The sequence below is a fragment of the Tauraco erythrolophus genome, chromosome 2 (genome assembly GCF_009769465.1).
Source record: "Tauraco erythrolophus isolate bTauEry1 chromosome 2, bTauEry1.pri, whole genome shotgun sequence".
NCBI classification, from domain to species: domain Eukaryota; kingdom Metazoa; phylum Chordata; class Aves; order Musophagiformes; family Musophagidae; genus Tauraco; species Tauraco erythrolophus.
Window position 1 is genome coordinate 6,240,297 of NC_141466.1, and position 26,478 is coordinate 6,266,774.

The following is a 26,478-nucleotide window of genomic DNA, read 5'->3' on the forward strand; positions in this document are numbered from 1 at the left end:
TCCTTATTAGGTGAGATGGGATTTGAGTAGGCAGGAAAGTGCCGAAATGCAGTTTGGTGAAGATGAGTCCTAGTGTTATAAGAAGTCATTGCAATGTCTACTCTGAACACCTTGGAAGCATTTGTGGTTTTTTGTTTTGTTATGTGAGTGTGTCAAACACCACAAATATCTCTTCTAATTGAAGGCTGGATTTGCTGTTCTAGAGTATATGATTATAACAGTAGGCTCTCTTTTTTCTTTTTTTTTTAATTTTTTTTTTTAATTCCCCCACACACCTGATTGAATTTTAAAAATCCTGTCTCAGACTGAAGTAGAAAACTTCCTTATATTGCTGGCCTTGGAAACAGAAAGTCTTTTTGACTCTGCTGTCCTGGTTTCGTTGCCGTAGTGTTATCAATGGGCTCCTTCTATGTGTAGTTTTCTAATGTGTTTCTCAGTGATGTTTGTCTCATGACCTTCACATGCATCTCTTCCTCCATCTGTCAGTTCATGAGGATCCAGAGGTATCGAATGTCCAGGATTTTTAAAAAGCAAGTAACAGTTTTTTTTAAAACACAAAAATTTCAGGGACCTGAACTTTTTCCAAGACAGCAATGGGAAGAGGTCCAGAGTGTCATATGTAAATGGTTTCATGTGGACTACAGTTTGAGCTTGTGTTCTGGATAGTACCTTCATGAAAATTCAGACCCTGATGGGGAGCAAAATTTGTCTCGTTTAGTGCTTCTTGATTTGTCTCGATTAGCACTTCTGAAACATGTTGTTCAGAGCTCTGCAGCAGTGAAGTTGTATGACAGATTAAAAAGTTCACCTTTACACTGGCTTCTTTGGTGGGTACCTTGTTTCCACCTGGTCAGCTGTTGGTATGGCTAACGGTCCAGCTGCTAGAATTGTCATCCCAGCCACTTCTACCGTAAGAGACATGTATTGATCACTAAAGATATATACTGGTAATAGTTTTATCTTTCTTTTTATTACCTTTCTTTTTACAGTAAAAGATTACAGAGAATTGTCATGGTTTGCACAACGGAAGTGTGTTCACATACATCTGACTGAAGTATTTAGGTATTTTAAACTAACAAAAAAATACTTTCTTCCCCATAGAAACTATATTCTTAAATAATTTAATTATTTCTGGTGGTAATTCATAGTGAGTAAATTGAGATGAAATGAAATTAATGTGTGACCAGGGTACATGATGTTTTAATACGAGGAGAGATTAGGATACTATGTATGTCTCCTTGAGAAAATATGTTCAAAAGTTTTTCCATTTAGGTTGGTTATTTAAACTGTATTAAAGACTTCCTCACACACAGCATGTTAATACTTTTATTTCTGATTTTTCTCACAGCTGCAAGAGAATCCGTCTGGTTAGAAAGAGAAGAGAGAGCCCGGCAACATTATGAAAAACACCTAGAGGAACGCAGAAAGAAGCTAGAGGAGCAGAGATTAAAGGAAGAGAGAAGGCGAGCTGCCGTAGAGGAAAAGCGAAGGCAGAGAATAGAAGAAGATAAGGTAAGAATAAATGTCATGAAAACACTTTTCAACTTGCTTTTACCGTAAGATACGATACTATCAAACTTTTTCTTGAGGAGTCGATGGAAAGGATGCAACGTAAGCCGTGGTCAGTGTGAGAGAACGTGCAAAAGAGGATTTTAAGCCTTACTTGCACAGATACTGCTTCTTAAAGTGCCCTTTATGAATCAAACGCAGCTAAGTTGAGCGTGTCTGGGTTGAAGTATATCGCACTGCACAAACTCATGCAGAAAAATACAAATTGGGTCGGTTTTGTGTGGTTCTCTGTTAATTCTTAGCCATTCAGTATGAGAGTAGCTAATATTAGTTGCCTAACAAAACCTTTAAGAAAGTGAGTGTGTAAGGAGATATGCTTTTGGCTGATTTGTCTCAGTTAAGCTGGGAACTACAAGCAATGTGATCCTACGTAAGTCAGCTCATCCTTGTGGGGTTTTTTGTTTCCTCTCCCATGGTTCTAGTATTTAGTAGGTGGGAGATAGAAGGTGGGAAGTAGCCCTAGGGTGTTTGTGTAGTGGCTGCCATAACAGGGCCACTGTTTTTCCTCTGCAGTTCTGCAGCTCTCAAACATCTTACCTTTTCAAAATTACAGTTAATATTTTAACTTATTTATGGCTTAATTACTGCTTAATCCTATTCTAGAGGTTACGATGGTTCATCTGAGTGTGTGTTTTAGTAGGCAGCACACAAGCCTGAAGGCAACTCCAAGATGCTTAGCTTTTGTCCGTGTGGAGGGTAGCAGGGTTTGATGAGAAGATGAAATTCAAAACCCAATAGTATCCAAATGTATTATCCTGTTGTACTTAAGGAACGACATGAAGCTGTTGTACGTCGCACAATTGAAAGAAGCCAGAAGCCAAAACAAAAGCAAAACAGGTGGTCCTGGGGAGGAGCACTACATAGCCGCATTAATAACACAGGTAAAGAGGGAGGCTTGATTTGCCAGCCAGTTCCCTGCCCTGCCAGTTAACTGGAATTTGCTTTGCTTCTGTTAAAAGGAAGGATGAGTCAGTGTATGCTGGTTTAAATTCTTTGCTCTTGATCTTATTATTGCTAGCAATGGCATGTTTCTGGCATTCTGGTGTAGCAAAAAGATAACAAGGAGAAATCTGAACGGAAGTTAAAACTTATTTCGGGAGTTGACTGATTCTGTGACTCTATTTTGCTCCAGCTTCTCGCTTCTGCTGCTTTGCTGCTGTTTGTGTGTGTACGTGTGGGTGTGCTTGTGCTGTGTCAGTCTTGTGATATGAGCTGCTCTGTGCAAACGCTAAATATCAGGGCTCAAAAAATAAGTCTGACGGAAATGACCAAATACTGAGATTAAAACAGACACAAGGAAAAAAAATTGTTCTTTGTAATAAGCTAGCTATATCTTGTACAGATATTTTGGGAGATAGAAGTCCCTTTTTCCCCCCTAGAAAACTTAAAGATGGGCAAATTAAGTTTAGGTGAATTTTAGCTGCATGCTTTTTTCCCCCCAATTATCTTCTCTAACTTAATCTGCCAATCATTAATGTGTATATGCCCTGTTAAATATGACTTGAATCCAAAAAAGAAAACTTGTCCTGTATTTCTTTCACCAGAAAGTGGTACTTAGAATTCTTCTCTTCCTACTCTAATGTATATGTTTCAACGTGTCCAACCTTTCATCACGGGGGGAAAAGAGTTGAGGAAAGAACGCTCTGAATTCTTTGTCATATATAAGTTCAATAAACAGTTATTTTTCATAAAAGGTTACTTTTTTGCTTAACTCTGTATAACTTATTTGATTTTTATTTTCTTTACTGTGAAAAATCACTGTCTTGCATTCTGTCCCTAGGTTATTTTTTTGAATCATCATTCACCTTTCTCGATTTAGCAGGCCTGGAGCACCACTTCAGATCTCTGGGTGGTGCTAGAAAACCTGGTACATAATTGCTGTGGTTTGTTGATTCCTTTACCCATAGCTAGTTCTCAGGAAGTGAGATCATCAGTAACTAAACCACCCTCATGTAGTTGCAATGCATGCTTAACATCATGCTGATAGATTAGAACTGTTTTTAGTACCAGATTTTTTCATTACTATTTATTTTTACTATGGAGAGTTATTACTGGCTGACTCTAAAGATTTGGCACAATTCACTGAAATGAAGCATAATGTTCTGTCTACTGGAATTCAAGGAGACCCAATTTGAATATTTTTGTCTTTTCCAAAACCCTTTTGGCATGCTACATATACACAGGATTTACAATTATTTTGCACATGAGCACAGACATGTAGCCAGCTGCACTGGCTGGTGTGTTGCTCGTGGATATTTTAGTTCTTTTTTTTGTTTTAGAACAAAGAAACCAGCTATCTTCTAGGCAATGGATCACATTTGGCCTGTTCTGTGTTTTTAGGAGTCATATTGCCAACACTTACACACTCATGCTGAATTTCATTCATTTAAATAAAGTTCATAGACACAAGAGAAATGTTGGCACGCCAAATATAAGAGGTGATTTTTCATGTTGCCCGTTCCCGCAAACACTGTTCTGGCAAGGATCCATGGCACATGAAGCCTGAGTATCCTGTCTCTAGTACTGAACTGCACACAGCGCTCCTTCAATGTACCCCACAGATCAATGTAGGATAATCTTGCCAGCCTACAGAGGTCTTGTTCTTAGCTATAACATTTAGATTTTTCCTTTTAAAACCCATTTCTGAGTTTTCTCCCCCATCCAATACGCAGTTTGCTGGTTCTGTACCCTCACTGAGTCATTCTAACGTTGGACAAAGTGAGCAAATAATCACATAGGGTAGGGGAGACTCTTTCTTCACCGCAACCAGTTGTAGTGAATCCTAGATAGTTCAGAGATCTGGGGAGAGTAAAGGTATTTTTCATGCACTGTCTTTGCATGAAAATGTTTGTACACAGTGAGTATACTTAAATCCAGTAGGTCAAAACAGGTAAATACAATGTTGATGTACTTGTCATAAATAGACAATTGCAGATAATATTTCAGCAACATCCTCCTGAATGTTGTCTGTGTCTTGAGTTTGTGTCTGCTTCCAAAACAGCACGTGGACGTATTTTTGCATACACAGAATAAGAATCAGCAGAACATTTAGCCATATGCTCAAGCCTCATTGCATTTCAGCATGGTTGAATGCTTTGCTGAGTAGTGCTGGAGTTCAGTACATGCTAAAATGTGAACAGCAGCAGAGTTGACTCTCCCGGTGCCTTCCAAATGTCAGATTTCCAAATAGAAATTTGCAATGGAGGACATGTAGTTGATGCACAGTGGAATTTTTTTATTATTATTATTTGAGAGAGAACAGAAAACATATAGCTGGTGTGTTCAGTTTTTTCAAGTAGTCTCTAGCCTTCCACAGACTGATTTTCTCTGTCTGCTAAACTGTGTGCTGTTTTGGATTGACTAACTACATCTTCATTCACAGCAGGTAGAAAATGACTCTGTGTTGGGAAGTTTAGCACTTATGCATAACTACGGAATTTTGAACTAAATCTTTTAATTCCTTTTATGCTTACCCTTGCTTCCCTTGTGCACTAGTCTTCCCTTCATCTTTCAACATTGTATTGTCACGACACTGACTATCTGCCTAGTAGCAGTGCCCTGTCAAGTGTCACCTTTTATTCAGATGCTAAGGGTGTTTTTTTATGAATAGCCTCACACTTCCAAGCATGTTGGTCCTTCCCTGAAACTTTCTATTGTAAGTCATGAACAAGGTTTTTCTGAGAATATTGAAAGGAACGAGGAAGTATCATCTTGTCTACTAGTATCTACTTCAGATCCTCCATTAAGTCCTTGGATTGCAACCTGATTGAATGATAATCAGTGAACAGAATATTTTGACATTTGAAACTTACATTACATGGTTTTGTGCCCAGTCTTTGAGTCACCTGTACAACATCTGCTGAAAAGTCCATTCTATTTTGAAAGTTCTTGTGGTAGAGCAGGCGTGACCTAGTCATGTTTTCCTCCTCCCACTAGCGAGCTAGGAACTTGCACTACTGCATGTGGGCTGTCAATTAGCATTATCTCCATTTGTTTTAGATCCAGACAGGCGATCTGTTTCAACAATGAACCTTTCGAAACATGTTGATCCAGTCATTAACAAGCGGCTCTCCTCCTCATCTGCAACATTACTAAATTCTCCAGACAGAGGTACAGTTTCAAAGGAAAAAAAAAAAAAAAAAAAAAAGGAAAAGCAAGAAAGAATGTTCTATATTGATGTATTACTTTGCACATAAACCAAGCTTCTGAAGTCATTTTCTGTACTTCATCTAAGTGGGAGTGAAAAGACTTCAAATGTGAAAAGTAAATGGTTGAACATTTTTTCCTGTGAGAAGGAATATATGTTTCTTGTTTTTTAAAACAAGAGAGCTTACCTAAACAATCTTACTTTAGCAAACGATATAAGCGGTGCTTCTGTCAGGTTTTTAGTAAATGAGGTACAACTATTGAAAGAATACATCGCTCCATAGTGCATGCAATCACGTGTGACCTTTGATTTGCATCAGGCCGTTTTGTCATTATTTTGTTTTCCTTTCTTCTTTGGTAGCAGTTCTTGAATATCTAAGAACGTGTTGCATGAAGCTTTCAAGTAGTTATTTTATTACCATTTCTGATTATTTTTATTGAAGAGGTATGGGTGCTTTTCATATGGTCTGTTTATTGACTTTTTATGTTCAGTTACTTTTCAAAGATTGCTTTATTTCAGTGTATGTTTTTGATGTTTACAACCGGCACAAATGATAAACAATCAAGCTTTTAAAAATTAATGTAGCTGAATTGCTGCCTCTGTTCTGAGGATTTATGGGATTGAAGCACTGAGCTTTAGGAAAGAATGTTTCTTGTGTAACTTGTGCAAAGAGCTTTACAGAAAAGTACTTGGGAGGGATTTTTTGTCCTCTGTTGAGAATGAGTAGTTCTGTCCCATTTCAATCCAGATAAATGCATGTTTTCAAAAACAATTTTTAGAATGGAACTTTGGTTGTGTTGCAGAACCGATTGGTAGACGTCATTGTTTGTGTGTCTTAACCAAGTGCCATGTTTTTTGCGCATGTTTGTGTGTGTGTGTCTGGTTGATTTGATGAGCCATGTTAATCCTAGTTGTAGAGTCTGGTGACTCGTGAAAAATACAGCATGATATTAGGAAATAATTTATTCCAAAACTCCAATAATTTTTATGCTCTAAATGTTGAAATCCAGTCAGTTCTAGTTTTATTAGCTTTTCAGGAGTATATATGTATTTCCAGATGGTTGCTGTTCTTTGCTAGGGAATGCTTCTTTGAGGAAGGATCTTGGGGGGGAGGAACAGCAGCAAGCCTTAGGTATGAAGGATAACCTCTTATGGGCTGTAACTCATTGTGTGATAGTCTCTGCCACCCATTTCAAATTCAAGAGAAGTTAGACCAAATAGTAGGCAGTCTCGTGGCGAGGAAGGGGCAGGAATATGGAAGTGATGGCCACCTGTCGAAAACTTTAAATTGTGAGGCATTCTTTGCTAGCATTTTCATTAAAACAGCTGAGAACTCTTCTGAAGTCTCTTATGTCTTTGCAGACTCCGAGACAGAAAGCAAATCGAAACGCTATAAAGGCCCTCTTTCTTGTGCAAAATCATATACCTGGATCTAGTCACACATATATTTGGAGAAGTGCCACTCGTTCTCTCCAGGGGCCTCAACATCTTAAGGCAAATGCTTAAAGGAGAGCTCTGACTTTCTGCTTCCCGTTTCACCTTCCAAAGGGCACTCAGTCACACTTTGTCTGTAGTGCATACTCCTACCTCCAAAACAGTGAGCAGAAGATGAGGATGATAAGCTTACCCTAAGTAGCTTATTGCTGTCATCAAGAATGTCTTCTGTTCCACAGCACCTTTCTACCATTTGAAGGACAGGATTATTTTTTTTAATTTTTTTTTTTTTTTTTACCCAGTAAAAGACAAAAGTTTTCATTAACTCATTCCTTTTCAAGTATAGTATTGCTATATAGCTCTTTATCAGAATCTTACAGTCAGGCAGCTTGAACAGGCTTCTCGTTATGCTTTTATGTTAGTGGTACAGATCTGAATAGTTGAAACTGTAACAAAACATGAACACCCATTCAAGCGGAGAAAGCTGGTGTTGACTAATGAATTTTGGTAATTGTGCTCTTTAAGGAAAGCTTAGCAAGTGGATAGTACTTTAGATGTGGTATGATTTACACACTTTCTCAGTTTTGACAAGCAAAACTTGCACCATAGTTGTGTTCCTTCTCTCTGCAGTGCTTTTTCTTTCAGACAGGTGATGGTCTTGATCACTGCATCGCCTTTGTCTGCCACCTTTACAGAAGAAATTCAGGGCCTCCAGTATTATTTCCTGTTGAAAGAGAATCTAAGCATAGAGTAGTTTTATCCCATCTACTCCTCACCATGTTTGTGGCTCTGTATGAGCAAACGCTACTGTTATCAGCGAGAGTCTCCTTCGTGGTGCTCATCAGGAGACCTGTTAAACCCTGCCTCCCATCTGTTCCTAGAACTAATCAGGTGCTGCTGTTTGCTTACTTGCAATTTATTCAGCTGCTGCTAAGACAACTTTCCAGTGTTCAGTTGGTATATCCTGAAGACAAATACAGATGACTGTAATCAATTCACTGTTACCAGCTCCCCGGGACTTTGTTTGTTTTTCAGTTACAAGTTAGGCTATAAAAATCTTCCTTGATCTGTTTAAACTAACCTGCTTGTAGCTGACCGTAGGAACACTCGCACCAGCAACCCTATCACCAATGTACTTCCTGGGTGGAAGCAAGGAGCAAACAACTCCTTGATGGCCTAACACATCATGAGAACAAAAAAAATTTCATTTCCCCTAGTCTGTCAGATGATTTGAAGGACTGTCTCTTGAAAACATCACCCTAAGGTGTTAAGAACAAAAAGAGCAAGGAAAAAAATTGACCTCATTGTTTTAAAGTTGATCTTATCATTTCGTGATGCTTTGTTTCATATTCAGTTTGCTTCGGTGTGAATTGGACACTGAAGTTAAGTTCAAAGTATTTAGATGTTAATGCTCTTGTATTTGGAGCTCAGTGGGCAAAAGCTTATTTGGCTGGTTTAGGTTAATGGTGATGCTAATGATTGTTAGAATATGTATTGAAAGTGTCAAATACGGTGCTTTCAGGGAGCTGTGCATTTCTGGAATTCAATACATGATGACCTTGATCCACAAAGCCAAGGTGTATTTAAATGAACTCTGATCCAACTCCATTTTAGAGACTTAGGGAGACTTCATTCCAAGCTCCTGGATAAAACTATTTTGATGCCTCTGAATCAGGCCCATTGCTTACATGGAGAAGAGAGCTTTTGTTGGTCTCTCTTAGCTCACTGTTGGTGCGTATCAGCTAGCTTGCTCCCAAACACTGTCTCAGTGCTGTTAGTTGGGTGCCGTGGGCACGTGATTGCTTCCAGTAGGTGATGTGGCTATAAGCTCCCCTGTGCTAGGGGCAAAGGTAAGAGTATTAGACTGTACTCAACTTCAGGGCAAATGGCATGGGATAGGTGAGACATGGCAATTTAATGTATTAAGTCATCAGTCTCTTAGCTGTGTCCTCCTGAGACTACTTCATCTCTGAGGCCTCACGTGTAAGGTCTGCGGCTGACCCACAGGGCCACATTGCATTGTGACGTTTGCTTATCAGCTGTTTGCAGCTGTACAGATGAACTCCAAGAAGCTGATAGTGTACACGGTTCTGTGTACCTAAAATTGGCCTAAAATTTCAGCGATTGCTTTCTGAGGTGTGGATCTGATTTTTGTGCAGCACTCTTACTCTTCTGAGAAGTTGTATGGTCTTTATGTTAAACTACCATAGAAGAGGCACTGGAACAGGTTGCCCAGAGAAGCTGTAGATGCCCCCTCCCTGGAAGTGTTCAAGGCCAGGCTGGGAGAAGCTTTGGGCAACCTGGTGTAGTGGAGGCTGTCCCTGCCCATGGCAGGGGGGTTGGAACTAGATGATCTTTGAGGTCCCTTCCAACCCAAACCATTCTATGATTCTGTGATTCTAAGAGTTTTTCCACTCAGCCATGTTCATGCCTGTGAGCCTCACCTAGCAAAGCCTGAGAGCACAGGAAAGAACCTGTTGTCTTGCAACAGTAGCTTTAAACAGTGATCATACAGAGCGTGATGCTCAGAGAAGAAAGCAAAGATTTTACCATTATTGCATCCAGTTTAATGGCAGTTCTGTGATTTTTCTTCATTGTTAAATTACAAACTTAATGATAATGTGTGTGCTGTAATGGAGGTGTCTGTAGGGTGTTTTGTGTCTCTAATCTGTACCAACACAGAATGGAACCATTAGTCACAAAGAGCTCTGGCAGTGGTACATTGTGTAAGGACACTTATCCAGAGAGCCTGCTGTGTTTTAGAGTCCTGTATTTCTATAGTAATGCCCCTTATTGAGTTAGCAGAATTTAGGGGAGCAATTTGGGAAGTGAAAAACATCACTGAGGGTGGATTAGGCAATTATGTTTTCATAGGATGAGATTGAGATCGGCCCCTCTTTTCATAGGGCTCAGCATGGAGTAGATTAAAGACAGATTCAGAGTTTATGGCTATTAAAAGTGATGGATCTCTGTCTTTAAAGATGCAAATTAATCTCAAGTCACTTCAATGAATGTTTTAGAGACTGAGCCTCATAAATTCAAGCTGCAGTTTTGTTGGCGTAAACACCAAACTAAGGCCAGTGAATGCTGACATGTAAAAAGACCTGATTTCACGTGCAGCATCAAGATTATTGCCATGGTCTAAGCTTATTATGATGAACTATTATGGGAACTACTCGAATGCTTTGTTTTGTGATGCTCATTGTAATACAATTTGTTGCATCAGAGTATCAAAGAAACATCTAGTTTAATATAAAAAATAACTTATAGGGCTCTTTTGGTTACTACATCACTGTGATCACTGTTTCAATAGTATTTTTTTTTAAAAAAAAAAAGTAAAGAGCTTTTACAAGGCAAAAGGAATATATTGACAAGCTAAATTTGCATTAGGCAATATTGGGAAAAGCAGGGCAAGGGAGTGACTGCAGCCAGGTCAGCAGTGCAAAAAAGTTGGCTGTTACTGCTTGAAATTGAAAATTATCGTTAGCAGGATTTTTTTTGACAGAGAATTAATAATCAAATGTACTTAAATGTATTCTGTGGCTTCATGTGTTATTGAGACAACTGTAGCTGCTAAGCTTGGTATCTGCAGTTGAGGCACACTGCAACCTTTTGCAATGCTTGGAAAAAACTTCTTTCCTTGAGACAATTCTATGCAAGCAGCCTTCCTTGTTTTCTAGCTGAGTTGGCAGACTCTGGAAGCTGTTTGAGTAATTGGTCTCTTTTGTAACTAGAAGACTATATACCTTAGGTGTAGAAACAGCTTGGAACACAAATATCTGTCGATATCCGTATGTAGGAGTGGCAACTGTTCTCCTAGTACAGAATAGATTATATATTATTCCTAACAGGGAATATGTGGCATATGTGCAAAATACCAGTATTAATTTGATAACAATTTGCCATAATGCCACAGGCAGCAACACAAATAAATGTTCAGATATGTGTGTTCCTATAGGAATTCCTCTACTGAAATGGAGTAAGAATAAAACGCAAAACACTGAACGATTGTTTGCTTTTGATCTCTGAAGGATAGTGTCAAGGTTTTCACAGTAGTGAGGAGATAATACTGATACTTCTGCAACATGTAGTTCTCTGTGAAGTGTTTGATCTAACGTCTTGCTTGTATGGTGCATGTTCAGCTCGCCGTCTACAGCTCAGTCCATGGGAGAGCAGCATCGTTAGCAGGCTCCTGACGCCCACTCACTCATTCTTGGCCCGAAGTAAAAGCACAGCTGCATTGTCTGGAGATGCAGGTAAACCTCTAAGAACAGAGGCTTCTCGTCTCACCCACTTGTTTTTCCAGATTCCCTGTGGAATGTTGTAAAGTCATTGATCTAATTGTGAGTGTCTGGTAGCATCCCAGAATGAACTTGAATGTCCATGATTATGTTGCTAGGACAGCATGCCAGCTTGTTTGTACAGTTGTTTGACATGCCTCTTTCTCCCACCACCCCCTTCTTAATCTCTTTTGCTTCTTCATCGATGTAATAAATGAACACAACACCCACTGGGCAACAACGTCACAGTGTCCATGGCTGTTCAATGAAATGCGCACGATGTTGTAAAGAACTGATTCGAAACACCCACTGCTAAGGCTGTGAGCTGCTTGCTGCAAAGAATAGTTTCTACCAGGGCACTTCCCACATGGAATGAGTTAGACTTGTAGAAAGATAGGCCCTGGTTGCAGCGGATTTAATATGTGTGAAGTTAAATGTGCAAGTTTAGTGAGGTTATAGTAATTGTAAGGTTCTCTGCCAACCTCAGAACAGCTCTCTGATATACTTATGGAGGGGAAAATTAACATGCAGAAATGTGGAAACGTTGCTAGGTGGTAACTTAAAGCCCAGGCAAAACTGTTTTCCAAAGACAACCAGGGTGTACTTGCTTATCATGTGTTTTAGGCAGGTGACAGCTGCCTCTTCTTTTATCATAGGATGTGACATGATCATGCACTGGGGACTTTACCATTACAGTAGTATATTGCTGCACATGATGAATGTTGAAGTCCAGGCAGGTCTTTCCTGTCTGATATGGACAGGATTTTTTTTCTAATTAAAGGACGTAGAAGGTAAGAAGGAGTAGAGATCTGCCAAGATTACTTTTAAAGAAGCTTTTGCTTAAGAACTCTTATAACTAATTAGGCCGCAGTACATTTCCACAGGGGTAGCTCTGTAGGAGCAAAAATGTGGGTGATATTCTGCAAACAGTGGAATTAAGTACAGAATTCCTTTTCACTCTTCGCAAACAACAGCTTGTAAAATGAATACTTAATGTCATGTACCAACCAGGATATTGGAAATGCAGCTCTTCATTAGGGAATAGTTGAGAAAGCAGTGTCTTCATTTTGTAAGTCATTGCTTTACTGGAGCAAGTGTGAAGATTTTTTTTTATGACTGCTGTTGTTTACCCTGCACAATAAACTCTAAACAGAGTGGAATATTGAGAAAGATTGCAAATAGCAAGAATGACTGATTTGTCAGTCATCAGTCTGAGGTAATTCCCCGAAACGCCTTCCCTATGCTAACTGGAACTGTACCGCCCAAAAGAATGATCCATCTGCTCATTGTTTTCCAGGTATTATTCTCTAGGAGCAATAACTGCAGTCTCTTCATGCAGGACGCTTCCTGGAGATTAATGATCAGGTGGTGGTAATGGCTCACAGCTGTGCTCTGAGCACTCAGCTCATCCCAGCCTGTCATTATTCCCTAGAAAATTACCCTGCCCTTTGGCTGGAGAGATAAATTGCAATGCAGAAAATCAAACTCAAATTAAATATGGATTCGTATCCTTAAATTTAAAGTGAGCTATTAGGGACATCCAGCATAAGAGTATGTCTGGATCTTGTTTTAAATAACTCTCCAAAACCAAAATGTTTTTTGAATAACTCTCCAAAAGCTCCTCTGAATAGCTGTAATCCTGTTGGTACAGGATTCACTGGAGGGCTTCCTACAGCATTGTTTGGCAACATTGCAAATGAAAATGAACTGCTTATCTTTTAATACTTATGATGTCATCCTTGGTGGTAACTTCAGATAATCAGCACGCAGCCAGAGAATTGATTCACAGAGGGTGGGAACCGCACAAATTATAAACTGTTCAAGACATACGTTGTGGCACTGCCTCCTATCTGGCTTAGATACACTCAACCAGAAATAACCACAAACAAACCCCTGTTTTCTTCTTTCTCAACATTTTTTTTTTAGTCAATACCTAGTTAAACAGAAATCCCTATAACAATAAGGCAAGCATGAGTGCCGTTGCTGTGACACGAGACGCTCTTTATTCATCACGATAATCTCTCAGCGCAGGAGAATTTGCAGCGTTAGTACTGTTAAGTCCATGATCTCTTCCTGTAAGAGCAGCTGTACTGTTGTAAGACTGGAAGAATTAACTGTGTGTGGAACTGCATTCTTTCAAGTGTGCTCAGAGGGGTCTACAGGCAAGAAATATAAGGTTTTTTTTACCAAGGAAACTGAGGATGTAATTATCTTTTTTTTTTTTTAAAAAAAAAAAAAAGGCATAGGGAAGATCCCATACAGAACCTCTACCTTTCCTTCAAGTAACATGCTGCATAATAATTATGCTAAGACTGTATTAAATGACCAGGAAAGACAAACAAGAGCAGACAAATAAAACTCTGCAGTAATAACATAGTTTTCCCCAGTCGTCGCCTGCAGTTAAATCAAGAGAAAGTCCAAGAATACTTTGCTGCAAGAAGTTCCCCATGATACGTTTTGCAGTGCTACAAATCTCTTAGAACATCAGAACACCATATATCTGATAACTTGCTGTTGGCAGGAGATGTTTTGGTAATAGTCTTTGTCCTTGTGCAAACCAATGAAAACTGCCATCCTGGTTACTCAAACAAACATTAATTTCCAAGTTGATTTGTTGTTGTTGGTCTGCTTTTTGTAATGTGTACGATAGTTTGCTGTTGAGAATGTATTTGAGTCAGCTGTTACTCCTGCATTATCAAGAAATATTAAAAGTTCTTAAATGGATGGGCTTCAAATATTCCTAAAAGAGGGATTTTATTAAAAACACATCACTTACTAAAAATTGTAGGCAGCAATTTAATTGATTTTCTAGGTGAAGCTGTTTTGTCTTGTTAATGTGTTTTGATCTTTGTGTATGTGTCTACTTTTCTTTCCCTCCACTTCCAAGACCAATTAATAGGTATTCTGATTTTAGTTTGATTGTTTTCTATTCTGAATGTAACTGAAACTCACGTCAATGCATATACTAAGCTAACCAGTCAGACTGGTCATTGTGTCCACTGCTTTTTCAGAACCACCAGTTGTATAAAACCAGAAAAACGTTCTTATTTTCTACTACTTGGTTATGTGGCATACTTTTAATTTATTTAAAAGAAATGACTAGTTTACAAATGGAAAAGTACATGAGTGCCTGTTGAAATTTTATCATTATTATATGTGTGGCCAAGCTAATGTATCAAATGATGGTTCTGACTTGAGAATTAGTCATTCCTCTGTGTATTAATACCTTCTTTCTCTTCTGTCTTTCTCTGTTGTTTCTGTTCCTGCTGGCTTTCCTCTGTCAATTCTCCAATGCTGCTCTGTAATTAAAATTAATATATAACAAAACCAACCAACACCGTAGTTATCCCCATTTGTCCCCGTTCAGCATCTTGCAGCCCCATCAGTCCTCTGTCCTACAAGGCCATGAACTGTAGGAATCCAGGAGACCGAGCGAAACTTTATGCCTCTACTGATGCTGTTGGACGTAGGAGAACAACGCATCTCACTGGGGTAAGCACGTGAGTTGGGCGTAAGCTACTGCCTCATGCCGTGACCACCTGATTGCATGGCTTGTTAGGACAGGACTTGACTAAGTCTGAAACTCTGCTCCATGTTGTCCCCACCCCCTCCACTTCGTTTCATAGTTGGCTGGATTTTAACTGAAATATACTCCATTTTGTGGTGACGTGGCCTGATTTTGCACCAAAGAATCCATGTGGAGAAACACCCATGTTTGCAGAGCGGATGCCTTAGCTTCTCCTGAGGCACAGAGGCAGGCGCAGCGTGTGTGCCCTCTTCTCAAGTGGATTCTTTGCTGCCTTTGAAGGCCCGAGCTGGTGTTGCAGCTTTTCCCTCAGTGGGGAATCTGTTTTCCCAGCAACCTGTTGTCGCAAAGCCTGTAAAATTTCATGTCTTCTGAGGCCTCTAGCAAATTCAGCGGAGCCTGTGGGATAAAGAGGGGCGAAGGCATGCCCTCCCACATGTCTACGTAAGCACACGGAGCACTGTCACTTCAGCTTTGCCTTCTTAGGAGACCAGGCTGGTAAACTTTTCCTCGTTGAGAAGGAAGAGCTCGGTTTAGGAGCGTGGCTTGTGAGTGGGGCTCCCCACAGGTCACCTCTTCCTTCTGAATGGTTTGATAGCAGTACTGTGCCCGCTCGGAGCTTTCAGGGAAGATCAGAACAGCGTGACACAGGCAGACCGAACTCGTGTTGACTGTGCTCCATCCAGTGGGATGCAGTCAGCCCCAGTGCGGATGTCATTTGCTGAACCTGAGCAGTTATGTTTTCCCTTGTACTCTACAGCCTGAGTTTTAGAGTGTGAGAAGAGTGAAGTCATCTCTGCAAATGATCGTGTAAGAGGCGCTTGCGTTTTCTTTTGACCTGATGGGCAAAACGTCAAGAGGCAGTGCTGCTGTTGACATCCGTGTTGGAAGCAGTACTAAAGAAAATTGCATGAATCATATCCAGTACTCAGTTTTTCAGGCAGATGGTGGCACATTGAAGTTTAAGTTAAGGCACAGCGTTGGGATGTATCTGTAGAGAAGTCTCATGGCATGTGCGCAGCGCGTTGCAGTCTACAGGGCTATCAGTTTAACACCTCCTGGATCTTTCTCATTGCAAGTGGTTTGCGTTGGGTTTTTTTTGTGTTGGTTTTGTTTGTTTGTTTATTTTCTTGTTTGTTTGTTTTTAGTTTTTTAAATTAAAAATAAGAAAGGTTGGTACATTTTGGTGAAGGAAACAATGTAAAAATGTTGTTAATACAAAATGACCGAGTTAAAAGCTGTTTTCAGTAGCCTATATGGTGTGGAGACTTTTATTCCTCCACAGACTTTTGTAGAAGTTCAGTTTTTTACTTTATTGATATTAAGAAAACTTTTCTGAGGCTCTGTTTTTAAGACTAATAATGTAGATCCAATATAGAGAGTTATTGCTAGCAAGCCAAAATTCTTGTTCATTGTAATGCATTTATTCTGGGAGTGTATGCTTTGATAACTCAGGTGATTATCATATTAATCAGTAGATATCTGGTAAATTATACTGCCAGAGAGCTGGCTTGAGTAATGAATTCAGGATCAAGACCATCTATTGCTAATATTAAGTTATGTTTTTGGCAATTTAAAATAACTCATTTTAGAATCATAGAATCATAGAATGGTTAGGGTTGGAAGGGCCCTTAAAGATCATCTAGTTCCAACCCCCCTGCCATGGGCAGAGAAATCCTCCACTACACCAGGTTGAAATCATATTTTAATCGTAAAGACCAAAAAAAACCCTCTTGGATTTGTGAAGATAAACCAAGGGTTCATGTGCTCATTAAATTGCTTTCAGTCTTTCTTTTCCGGTTGTTACCCTGTTTTCAGTTCAGCAGATGAGCATTGCAGAGCTCTTAGCTAGTGAACTTCTAAAGCAGCGTGGTGCACATGCTGCAGGGTTTGTGCTTAAGCCCCAGCCAAGGTGGTGAGTAGCAGCCTCTCTGCACCATCTGGCTGGGTGGCAGCTCAGAGTACTCTCCAGTATTCCCATTCTTCAGACTCCCAGAGTCTGAGCTCATAATTCCCAAAACCTGAAGTTTTTAATCTGAAGTCAAAAGGAGGAAGTATATAGATGCCTAAATTTGATAGGACAAGGGGTAATGGTTTTAAAATAGAGGGAGGTAGATTCAGGTTGGATATTAGGAAAAAATTTTTTACCACGAGAGTTGTAGAACACTGGAACAGGTTGCCCAGAGAGGTGGTGGATGCTCCATCCCTGGAGACGTTCAAGGCCAGGTTGGACGAGGCCCTGAGCAACCTGATGTAGTTGGAGATATCCCTGTTCCTTGCAGGGGGGTTGGACTAGATGACCTTTGAAGATCCCTTCCAGCCCTAACCATTCTATGATTCTATGAATCTATGATTCTATATATTCCTTTAAACAAATAGTTCTATTAATACAAACCAGAGCTATAACAGAAATATTTTTAAAAATCTTAAAGATGACAAATCTTAAATTTAAAAATCTTAAGATGACCAAAAAAAGGAGGAAAAGGGGGAAATTACTACCATGTATAAGAATCAATGGCAAAAAAGTATGTGCTGTGAAATCATCCAAGAAAAAAAGAATAGGATAACTGTTCTACCACATTTGAGGGCTTCGAAGGTGTCTGTGGTGTTCCCATATAAGCATGAAAGCAAAAAGCTGATGCTATACTGGGACTGTGACTAAGTGTGAGCCTAAGGGAGTGGTGGGGGAAGTGTTTTGCTTCTTCAGATGAAATCGTGGCTTTATGGGGAGCAGTGGAAGGTACTCTGTGGTAATTAGCAAAAATCAAACCGTAAAAGGTAATTTTTTGCCTGTGTAAAAAGAAGCCTCTGCAAATTAGTCCATTACATCTTAGGACATGATTAAGAAGGATTCTTGTTGTCAAATGCATGTTTGCTGACAAAGATGGTGTCAGATTCCAGGGGCTCTATTAATGAACTTGTTAAACAGGCTGTAGAAACTACTGACTCAGCACTGCTTTTTCTCAGCCCCCCAACCTTCCCTCCCTAACTGAGCTTGCTTTGCTTTTTTCAGCCATGTGAATGTTGGCTTGACTTTATCCTTTTGTTTGTTGAACTATAGGCTGACAAAAAAGAAAAGGAGAGAGACCATTTGTCATCCAGCTTCTCAGCCAGCTTTAAAGGAGGACATTTTTCTTCCAACCTCAAAGCTAGATCACCAGCTCCCTCTCCAGTTTGGTAAGCCAAATACATGCTTAGCTGGAGGTTGAGCTATGGGCAGCTCTGATTGTTCTGTTAATTAAATGTAAAACAGTGCAAATTTATTGTCCTGGTTTAACCTGGCTGGCAACTAAACGCCTCAAAGCCACTCACTCTCCCCCACCCCTGGGGATGGAGAGGAGAACTAAAGGGGAAAAGGGAAGGAGACTTGTGGGTTGAGATAAGAACAATTTAATAATAATAATAATTTAAAAATCAAATATAATAATGATATAATAGTTATATATGAAAATATATATAGTGGAAATAATATATACAAACAAGTGATGCATAGTATAGTTGCTCACCACCTGGTGACCGACTCCTGTCCTGTCCTGGCAAATGATCCCAAAACAGTCAAGTCCTGACACTGCAATCCTGGATGAGTGAGAGGCCCCAAAAGAGAGTGAGAGAGAGAACTCTGAGAGTCTTAGCACCCTCAGAAGAGAAAGATAACTTCTTCACAGTCAACCCTCATCTATATACTGGGCATGATGCTGCACAATATGGAATACTCTATTGGCCAATGTGGCCCTCAGTCCTAAGCCTAAGTTCAAATCATAAGGGGAATTGTGGGCCCTCTGTCCCAGCCATGCTCCCCCCCAGCCTGTTGTGCTCCTGCACACTGGCAAGAACGTGGGAAGCTGAAAGGTCCTTGATATCTCAGTGCCAGCTACAAACATCAGTGCACTATCAACATTCTTCTTATAACAAATCCCAACTGAAAACAAAACCCAGAGCTCTTCTGGCTGCTCAAAAGAGAAACTAACTCTGTCCCAGTCAAAACCAGAACGCTTATTTGATGATATAGATGTTTTCTCTCTGTAAAAAAGGAAAGACAGTCCTGCTTTTAGAAAAATATTACTGCTGCTTTGAGGAAGGGGAAGGAGGAAAAGGATACCTCATTTCTTTCCTCTTTGCTGGGCTCAGTGCTTACACCTGTGAAGAGTTGCAGAGAAGCATTTTGCATGAAAGCGAATCAGTTGCTCCAGCAGTCCTGCTCGGTAGCAGAGAAATAGAGAACTTGTTTTATTTTTAGCTATTGTAGTTGTAGCAGTGATATGTAGGTGGTGTCCAGCAGAGCATGTCTGATAGTGATTGTCACTCTTCGGTTACACAGGCATGCGTCAAAGTCTTTGCCTTATTTGCCTGGCACACCCAAGCAGATAACTTCCCCACCTGGTTCCTCCAAAGTTTCCTCTGCTCAGGCACGTCCTCCTTCTCCTGGCAACATCCGGCCAGTCAAAAAAGAGGTCAAACCAGAGAGTGAGAAGAAGAGACCAGAAAAGGAGGCTGAAAAGACCAGTGAGGAGAGGACAGAAGAGAGTAGAGGAACTTCAGCAGGTGCTGGAGAATCTGCAAGTCAGGAAGAGCTCACTGTCCAGGCAGAGCTCGCTCAAGGTAAGGAGAGAGCCTCCTTTAGGTTAAGGAATGTCTGAGAGTCTCTTATGTTCTTCCCTCCCTTTCTCTGAAACAACATAACTTTCAGAAGTTTTCTGTCAAATGTCAGTGTAAGTTCTTCAGAAATTTCCTGCAGATGTATGTTCATTATGAGGAAAGTGTAAACAGGTTGAAGTCATCCTGCTTTCACAGTCAAAACAATATATAGACCTGCCTTGCACGGTGTGGCTTCACAGCCCTCTTCTATACCCTTTTGGACTGGGATTTTGTCCCTCACATGATGACACAACTTCTTTTCCAACTGTTGAAGTAGAATAATGATGATCTGAAGACTAATGGTGCAGGAAGCCATCACATAAGGTAGTGTGAGCAGTGAGAATGTCCCACTCTGCTAGACACTGAGTACAGTTGTGCCGATAACACTACCAGCTTACCTATAGTAATGCAAGAGTAACTCATCATGGGAAGATTAGCAGGATAAAGTGGCATGCAGAGGAGAGCCAAGGAGAAGAGTAAAAAGGAATAGGCAAATTTTTTCAGGGAAAATTAGTTATTTTTTAAAAAAAGTATTGCCCAACAAACAAACAAAAAAAAACCCACAACAACCCTGAAAAGCAATAAGGCAGAAAAAGATGTACACCTAAAATAGAATAGTGATAATAAAATATAGGAAGGGCAAAAGGTAAATTCAAAAATGAAAAATGTAGGTTTGTTCTAGCAGACATCTTAGTCCATTGTAAATATGGTTTAAACTGTCTGTTTCGCAGATGGGATAGAATGGCCATTCTCAAGACGGGTTACTTAGGATTCTGAATTTAAAATTCATAGAACCCCTGTGATTGTCCTTCAGAAAACAGTTTTAAGTATTAATAATCCTGCATTTAACTGCAGGATGTGTAGTTGGGGCTGGTTGTTCTGCAAGAAGATGTGATGTGAATTGATTTCTTTTGTTCTAATAAGTTCTGTTACAGTAGTTCCAGTCTGGTACCCAGGTCCTACCACACGAGGTGCAGCCCCACAAAAAGCTAGAGGTTTACAATAATAAATACATGCTTCTGTTGGCCATGGTTTTTAAAGAAGATATAATTGCCATGTTAGCATGGGTTTTCACTGCTTTTCTGATAACCTTTTGCCTGCTTCCTTTTAAGGAGAAAGGTTCCTTTTAAAAGGATTTCAGGGATACCACTGAGAACTTGGCAAATGTTTACAATTTGGAGTTCCCCAGTACAAGGTGCAGACCAGAGGAACATCTTCATGCTTGTTTGACAGTTTAGCTCAGGAGGAAAAGATTCGACTTCTTTGCAGAGTCAGTTGATATTTGAGTTTGTGACAAGGTCACTTAATGTGGAAACAGGTTGTGTGTGATAAAGATACTCAAAAGTGAAGTAGTTCTGTATTCACAGCAAAGAAACAAGTAGTGGAGAGGGACGAAAGAGAAGGATGTTATAGTCAAAGTGGCGAGCAGCACTTCAAATTGGATGTCTTTTGCCAAAGCCAGAGAAAGTGATGGTTGGAACCAAAGATTGAGACCTTGGGCTCAGCACTTTACTTGTGAGGTTAGAGGACGGGCTTTGTGCTGCAGGTGGAGGCCTAAACCACCAAAACTTAGCCACTGGTTGAATGCAAGAATCTAGAGAGGGCAAGTGCAGCATTTGGGGCTAGAGGGATGTTGCTGGTTCTCCTAGGTCTGTGTTGCAGCAAACATAGTTGATTTCTGCCAATTAACCGAACTGGCCTTTAACCTGTCTGGCTCAGCTCCCTGCTAGCTTAGCTGTGTAGTCACAGGAGCCAGGAGGTCAGCAAGTAATGATCACTGATGGAGCGATGTCAAGCTTTTGTAGGCGAATCTCACGTGACGTTACTAATACCAACAAAGTTTTAAAGGTATTTTGGGTGTGCCTGTGCAAGCTCTTGTCATCTCTCTGGGCAGCAGGGCAGGTGTGCAGTAAACAGGCTACTTGTTACGCTGCCAGCTTCAGCACCTGGGGCAAGAAGTGAGCCCCAAGCAGCACAAAGCTGTGCTCCCTTCAGGGGTGACAGCCCTGCCTTGGTCCACGTTAGTTAATGAAAAAGGGCCGAGGTGCAGGAACTCTGTCATTCATACTGTTTAACTGTTACAGGGACTCTCTAGGATGTTTCTGATCCCAGGTGTAATTGCAACCCCACATTTTCTTACCTTCTGTCCCCAAGACTACTAAAAGCATAGCTCTAAAGAGCTCCCAAGATTCGGAGTGATTGAATTACTTACCTTTTTATATTTGGTCATCCTTGAATTTTCTGATTTCCCAGCTGCATCTTGGAGGTTGGCCCAGGCCTGGGCTGTTCCCTAGGGGTAATGTGAGAGAACAGTGCTCTGGCTGAGGCTAAACTGTACCAGCTCAGCTCGGGGCTAGAGAACAGGCCCTGGCACTTTTTAAGTTACTGGTGTACATCAATCATTTGAATTCAAGGTGAAAGCCCTGAAGCAGTTATAGAAAAATCTGCATGGTTTTTAGTTGATAGAAGAAGAGAGCAGAGAGGTCAGCAGATGTGAGCATTCAGCACAGAGAAAGCAGCTGAATTTGTGTTTGTGTACGCCACGAGGTGGAACAGGAGGGAATCAAGGAGGAAAACCCTCTTGGAAGTTGTTAGTGAGGGGAGGAAAATGCTGTTAACATCTCAAAGGATGGTTAGAAATGTAGATTTAAAATAATCTCCTGGCTGTTCCTGATTACTTACTTTACATGTATCTTCCCAGAATCGGAATCTCATTCCATTGACAGTTCAAAGTCTTCCCTTTCCATGTTTGTCTGCGTCAGCAGATGTGATTACCCTGGGAATGCTGCTTCAGTTAGCTTGTGTGTTGGTAATGGTCCCTGGCCTCTAGAGAAAAAGTGCAGCTGAGGCCCTCTGTACTTGTACTAGAGAATGCCAGGCAAACTTACAGAAATGTGAACTAGCGTTTTACTGGAGAAAAACCTGTGATACCTTATCTACCAGGTGGCCAAAGCTGGTCCTGGATAAAGATGTTACAGGCAGACACTATTAAGATTTGAACACAAGCCGTGGTTCACCAACAGTGGCAAAGCTTTTTAAGCTGGGTTCTGGTCCCACGATTTGCTTCGCGTTGGAGTAACTGCAAAACTGATGATAGTTTGTGTCCTGCCCTTATTGTGGATCACTTCAGACAGTTGATGTTTGAGATCACCAAAAGTGACTAGACTATCACCAAAAAGTTTGGATCTGCTGTTCAGATGTAGAGAATCAGACAGGATAAGATACAATATCACAATGTTTCATTTCTGCTCTCCAAATAGAATTGGTAAACTTTAAAAATGTGATGCTAGGGACTTGCTGAGTCAGCATAACTCCTGTTGAGCACCCGTCAGCATTTATTCTTCTGACGGAAAAGTTGGCTTAACCTTTCAACTGCAGCTGCGTTCACATATCCTGCAAAAACAAGCTTCTCTTAAGGAATATGAACCCCTAGAGTCTAGAAGTTTCTTCCTTCTCTGAATCATTTATAAAACTACGTAAGCTTGAAAATATTTCACAGAGTATTTGAAGCTATTTTGTGTTCCTTTCAAGAAAGTGTCATCTTGGCTACTGTGCCTGTACAAACTAGTTTTCCTTCCCATCTGTTTCAGCAGCCAGCCCATCCCTACCTCCTGCTCCACCAGCTCTTTCTCCACCCCCAGCCCCTACAAAGACCTCTGCAGGTACAACTGACCCTGAAGAAGCAACAAGGCTGCTGACTGAGAAGAGGCGCCTTGCCCGTGAGCAGCGGGAACGAGAGGAGCAAGAAAGGAGGGAGAGAGAAGAGCTCGAAAGGTGATTCTAGACCTTCGCAGTGGAGAAAATATGTTTTCAGCAGCCTCCTGGCAGCTTCTTGTGTATATTCTGTTGTTATATCGTGATATATGAAGCACAGTACTGAAGTGCAGGAGGCACGAGTTCCTCCCTGAAAACAAATTTTCCTGTTGGAGTTTTTTGTAGGTGTGATATACACCTAAGCAATTCTGTAAAGTTAAAACTTAGCCCAAACAGTGCTTTAAAACAGGACAGGAGGAGAGAGCAGATTCTTGCTGTAGTGATTCAGTGTTTCCTCGGAGATTAACAAAGCTATACTTGTTTATTCCAGCTAGGGAGCTCTTCATGGCTGTTGTCAACTTTGTGACTGGGACAGTCTCTTACTGTGAATTGTAAGATCTCTACCATGGGTGGTGTTTAGGTGTCCAACAGCTGTGACTTACAGCTGTTTGTTTTCTCGTTTAAAATCAAGACCTGCAGCAATTTTGGAGGGTAATCGATGTTGCGTCTCATTTCTACTAGAAAATGAGTAGCCTATCTGGATACTTATGACTGTGGCTATAACACAAGTTGAGCGCCTTTTTAGAGGGATTCCATGCCTCTGGAATTTTTTGGAGTTCTTTACCAACATCGCTGAATGCAGGAACAAGGCAGAGCCAGTTAAAATAGCCTGGCTTTCCAAAAGGCTCCCTTCCAAAGTGATCCCTCTCAAAAAGGGTTTAAAGAAAATGGGGTGTTTAAGAGTAATATGTTGAATAAAGACTAAGACTGAAAGATCAAAACCAAAAGATAAAGAACAATCAGCTTTCAGAGGAAAAGGAGTTTTCAATCTCTGTCCAGCACCTTCATAAATGGGCTTGAAAGGAGTTGCAGCCAGTGAGATAATGCTGGTCTTCAGTGAGATAAAGCAGTTGTGAAGAGTTTCAGACGTGTCTTATGTTGCGGAGATACAAAATGGAAGCTGAGATACAAAATGGAAAATACAAAATGGAAATAATCCTGACTTAGCTCATGTGATGGCGGTGGTCCCCGGGCTAATTGTTTCTGGGAGAAGAGATCTTGTTTGGAGTTGAGTATATGAAAGTATCAGGTGAGTCATGGTCAAAATGAATGAACTGTGATGAGTTACTGGAAAAGGAAAACAAAATTAAAATGTCATTCTGAACTATCCAAGGCGAATCCACTTCTTGAATGCTGAGTTTGGGGTTTTTTTTGAGATAGTAAATTGAGTAAAACTAGGAAAATAAGTGCAGGCAGACATCAAGGAAGATCACAAGTATAAAACAGCTCCCTTATGAAAAATCTAGTAAAAAGGTGAGGATTCTTCAGCTGGGAAGACCATCTGCCCTCTACTTCTGAGTGGGGATATGATAAGCTACAATGTCTTAAATAATTTGGGTAACATCAAAGGTGAAGGAGAAAAGTTACGCTCATAATACAAAGATGAGAGAGCATTAAATGAGATGAGGAGGTAAAGTTCAAAAATCAGTAGAATTTTAAATTAATTTAATTTCAGAAATTTAGATTATTTTCAATTCAGGAGGCATTGCTGCAAGGTAAGGTGGGTGCTAAAAATGTCTACTATTTCAAAATATGATCAAATGAAATCAGAGAAAGAAGGGGTTTGCAAGGTGTGTTAAAGTCAATGATGCTGTTCCTGATTCAGAAAGTACCCAAGTCATAGATCAGTGGAAGTCAGGCGTATGCTGGAGAAGTATTGGTATTGCCTTGCCAAGTTTTTATGTTCCATAGGGCTTCACCCTTTTCCCCTCTTTTTTTTAACTTATTTTTCTTATGCTTGTTTCACGATCGCAGGCAAAAGAAGGAGGAGCTGTCACAGAGGATAGCTGAAGAGAGAGCTCGCCGAGAAGAGGAAGAAGCTCGCAGACAGGAAGCGGAAAAAAAACGAAAGGATGCAGAGGAGGAGCGGGAAAAGGAAGAACGGCTGCGCCGACAGGCAGAAGAGAGAGAGCAGAAGGAGAAGGAGGAGATGGAGCGCATTCAGAAACAGGTGTGCTCCCCTCCTGGAATTTCTGTGCCAGTCTGGCTGGCAACGAAGTGGATGAAGCAACATCTCTTAGGCAGCACCTGGATTAGAGAGAGGTCTCAAATTTAAATGCTATATATAAGGTGCATAGGGTTGTGGCAGAGTTCGTTCCGTAGAGTGGTTCAAAGAGTAAAGATATTTCTTCTTGACAAAAACATGTAGGGAGGGAGTGGAGTTTTGTTTTTTTCTTTCTTCCCTCTTTTAGAGTTTGTTTTTTTGGAACAAATCCTTTCCTCTTCTTGATAACTTGTGATGAAAAAATCAACAGAGTTGTATTAGGGGATTTTAATGAATGGTGTTATACCAGAGAACTCTTTATCTCCACAGTTACAGAAAGTCTAAATTCCAAGATAGCTAACTGTTCAGAGTGTTGGAGACATAGCACTGCTGAGTTCTGATCCTATGCCCAATGTTGCTTTTGTGTGGGGCTAGTGGGAAGGGGTAGGTTTTGGTCACTTTAATTACGCCAAGGAGAACCTTTACCTGGTGCAGTCCTCTTGAAATCAGAGCAGCTGCTGAAAAGACATAAAAGAAATAAATCAAAATACAGTTTTTCAAGTGGTCTCATTTTTGATGGGCATGATGTTGGTTTACCAGGTTCAGGAGAGACTATGGTAAGCATTTTGGATAGGATTCTTCTCTTCTTGCATGTGCTCTTACTTCGTGCATGCGCTTTCTCACCCTCAAAATTCAGCACTTCAATCTGCCTCGTCGACATTAGTTTCTTCTTCTAGTATTGAATTAAACGTATACTTCTGAAATTAAACGTTTAAAGGATTGTATGAGTGAATATATCTTAGAAACTGCAGGTTGTTTTTTTTTTTTCACATGATGTATGCTGCTTTCTTTGAAACGCTAAACTGAGGTACATCCCCTGTTCAGCACTCAGAGATAACACATAGCCAAGAGTTTTTTGGATGTTACAGCCTTAACAAATGAACTGTTGTAGTAGTTCCACCATACAACACTGTTGCTGTCAGGAAGCAAGGCCTCTCTACAGTATATTCCAGAGAAGTTTTACATTTGATCAAAAAAAGCAGGAATAGAAAGCTTGTGCAAATGTACCTGTGGCTGTTTGTCCTTGGTC

At 40.4% G+C, this 26,478-nt stretch overlaps 1 protein-coding gene across 1 annotated transcript in view; it reads left to right on the top strand.

The window, feature by feature from the left end:
• MAP7 (microtubule associated protein 7) overlaps window positions 1-26,478 on the top strand; it is a 125,161-nt gene that overhangs the window by 85,813 nt on the left and 12,870 nt on the right. The window contains exons 5-14 of the mRNA XM_086631958.1: window positions 1,349-1,512; window positions 2,339-2,450; window positions 3,350-3,436; window positions 5,569-5,679; window positions 11,293-11,406; window positions 14,774-14,922; window positions 18,018-18,133; window positions 19,275-19,555; window positions 23,182-23,365; window positions 25,160-25,355. Of these exons, the coding sequence (XP_086488084.1) occupies window positions 1,349-1,512; window positions 2,339-2,450; window positions 3,350-3,436; window positions 5,569-5,679; window positions 11,293-11,406; window positions 14,774-14,922; window positions 18,018-18,133; window positions 19,275-19,555; window positions 23,182-23,365; window positions 25,160-25,355 (1,514 nt within the window). The remainder of the gene's footprint in view (window positions 1-1,348; window positions 1,513-2,338; window positions 2,451-3,349; window positions 3,437-5,568; window positions 5,680-11,292; window positions 11,407-14,773; window positions 14,923-18,017; window positions 18,134-19,274; window positions 19,556-23,181; window positions 23,366-25,159; window positions 25,356-26,478) is intronic.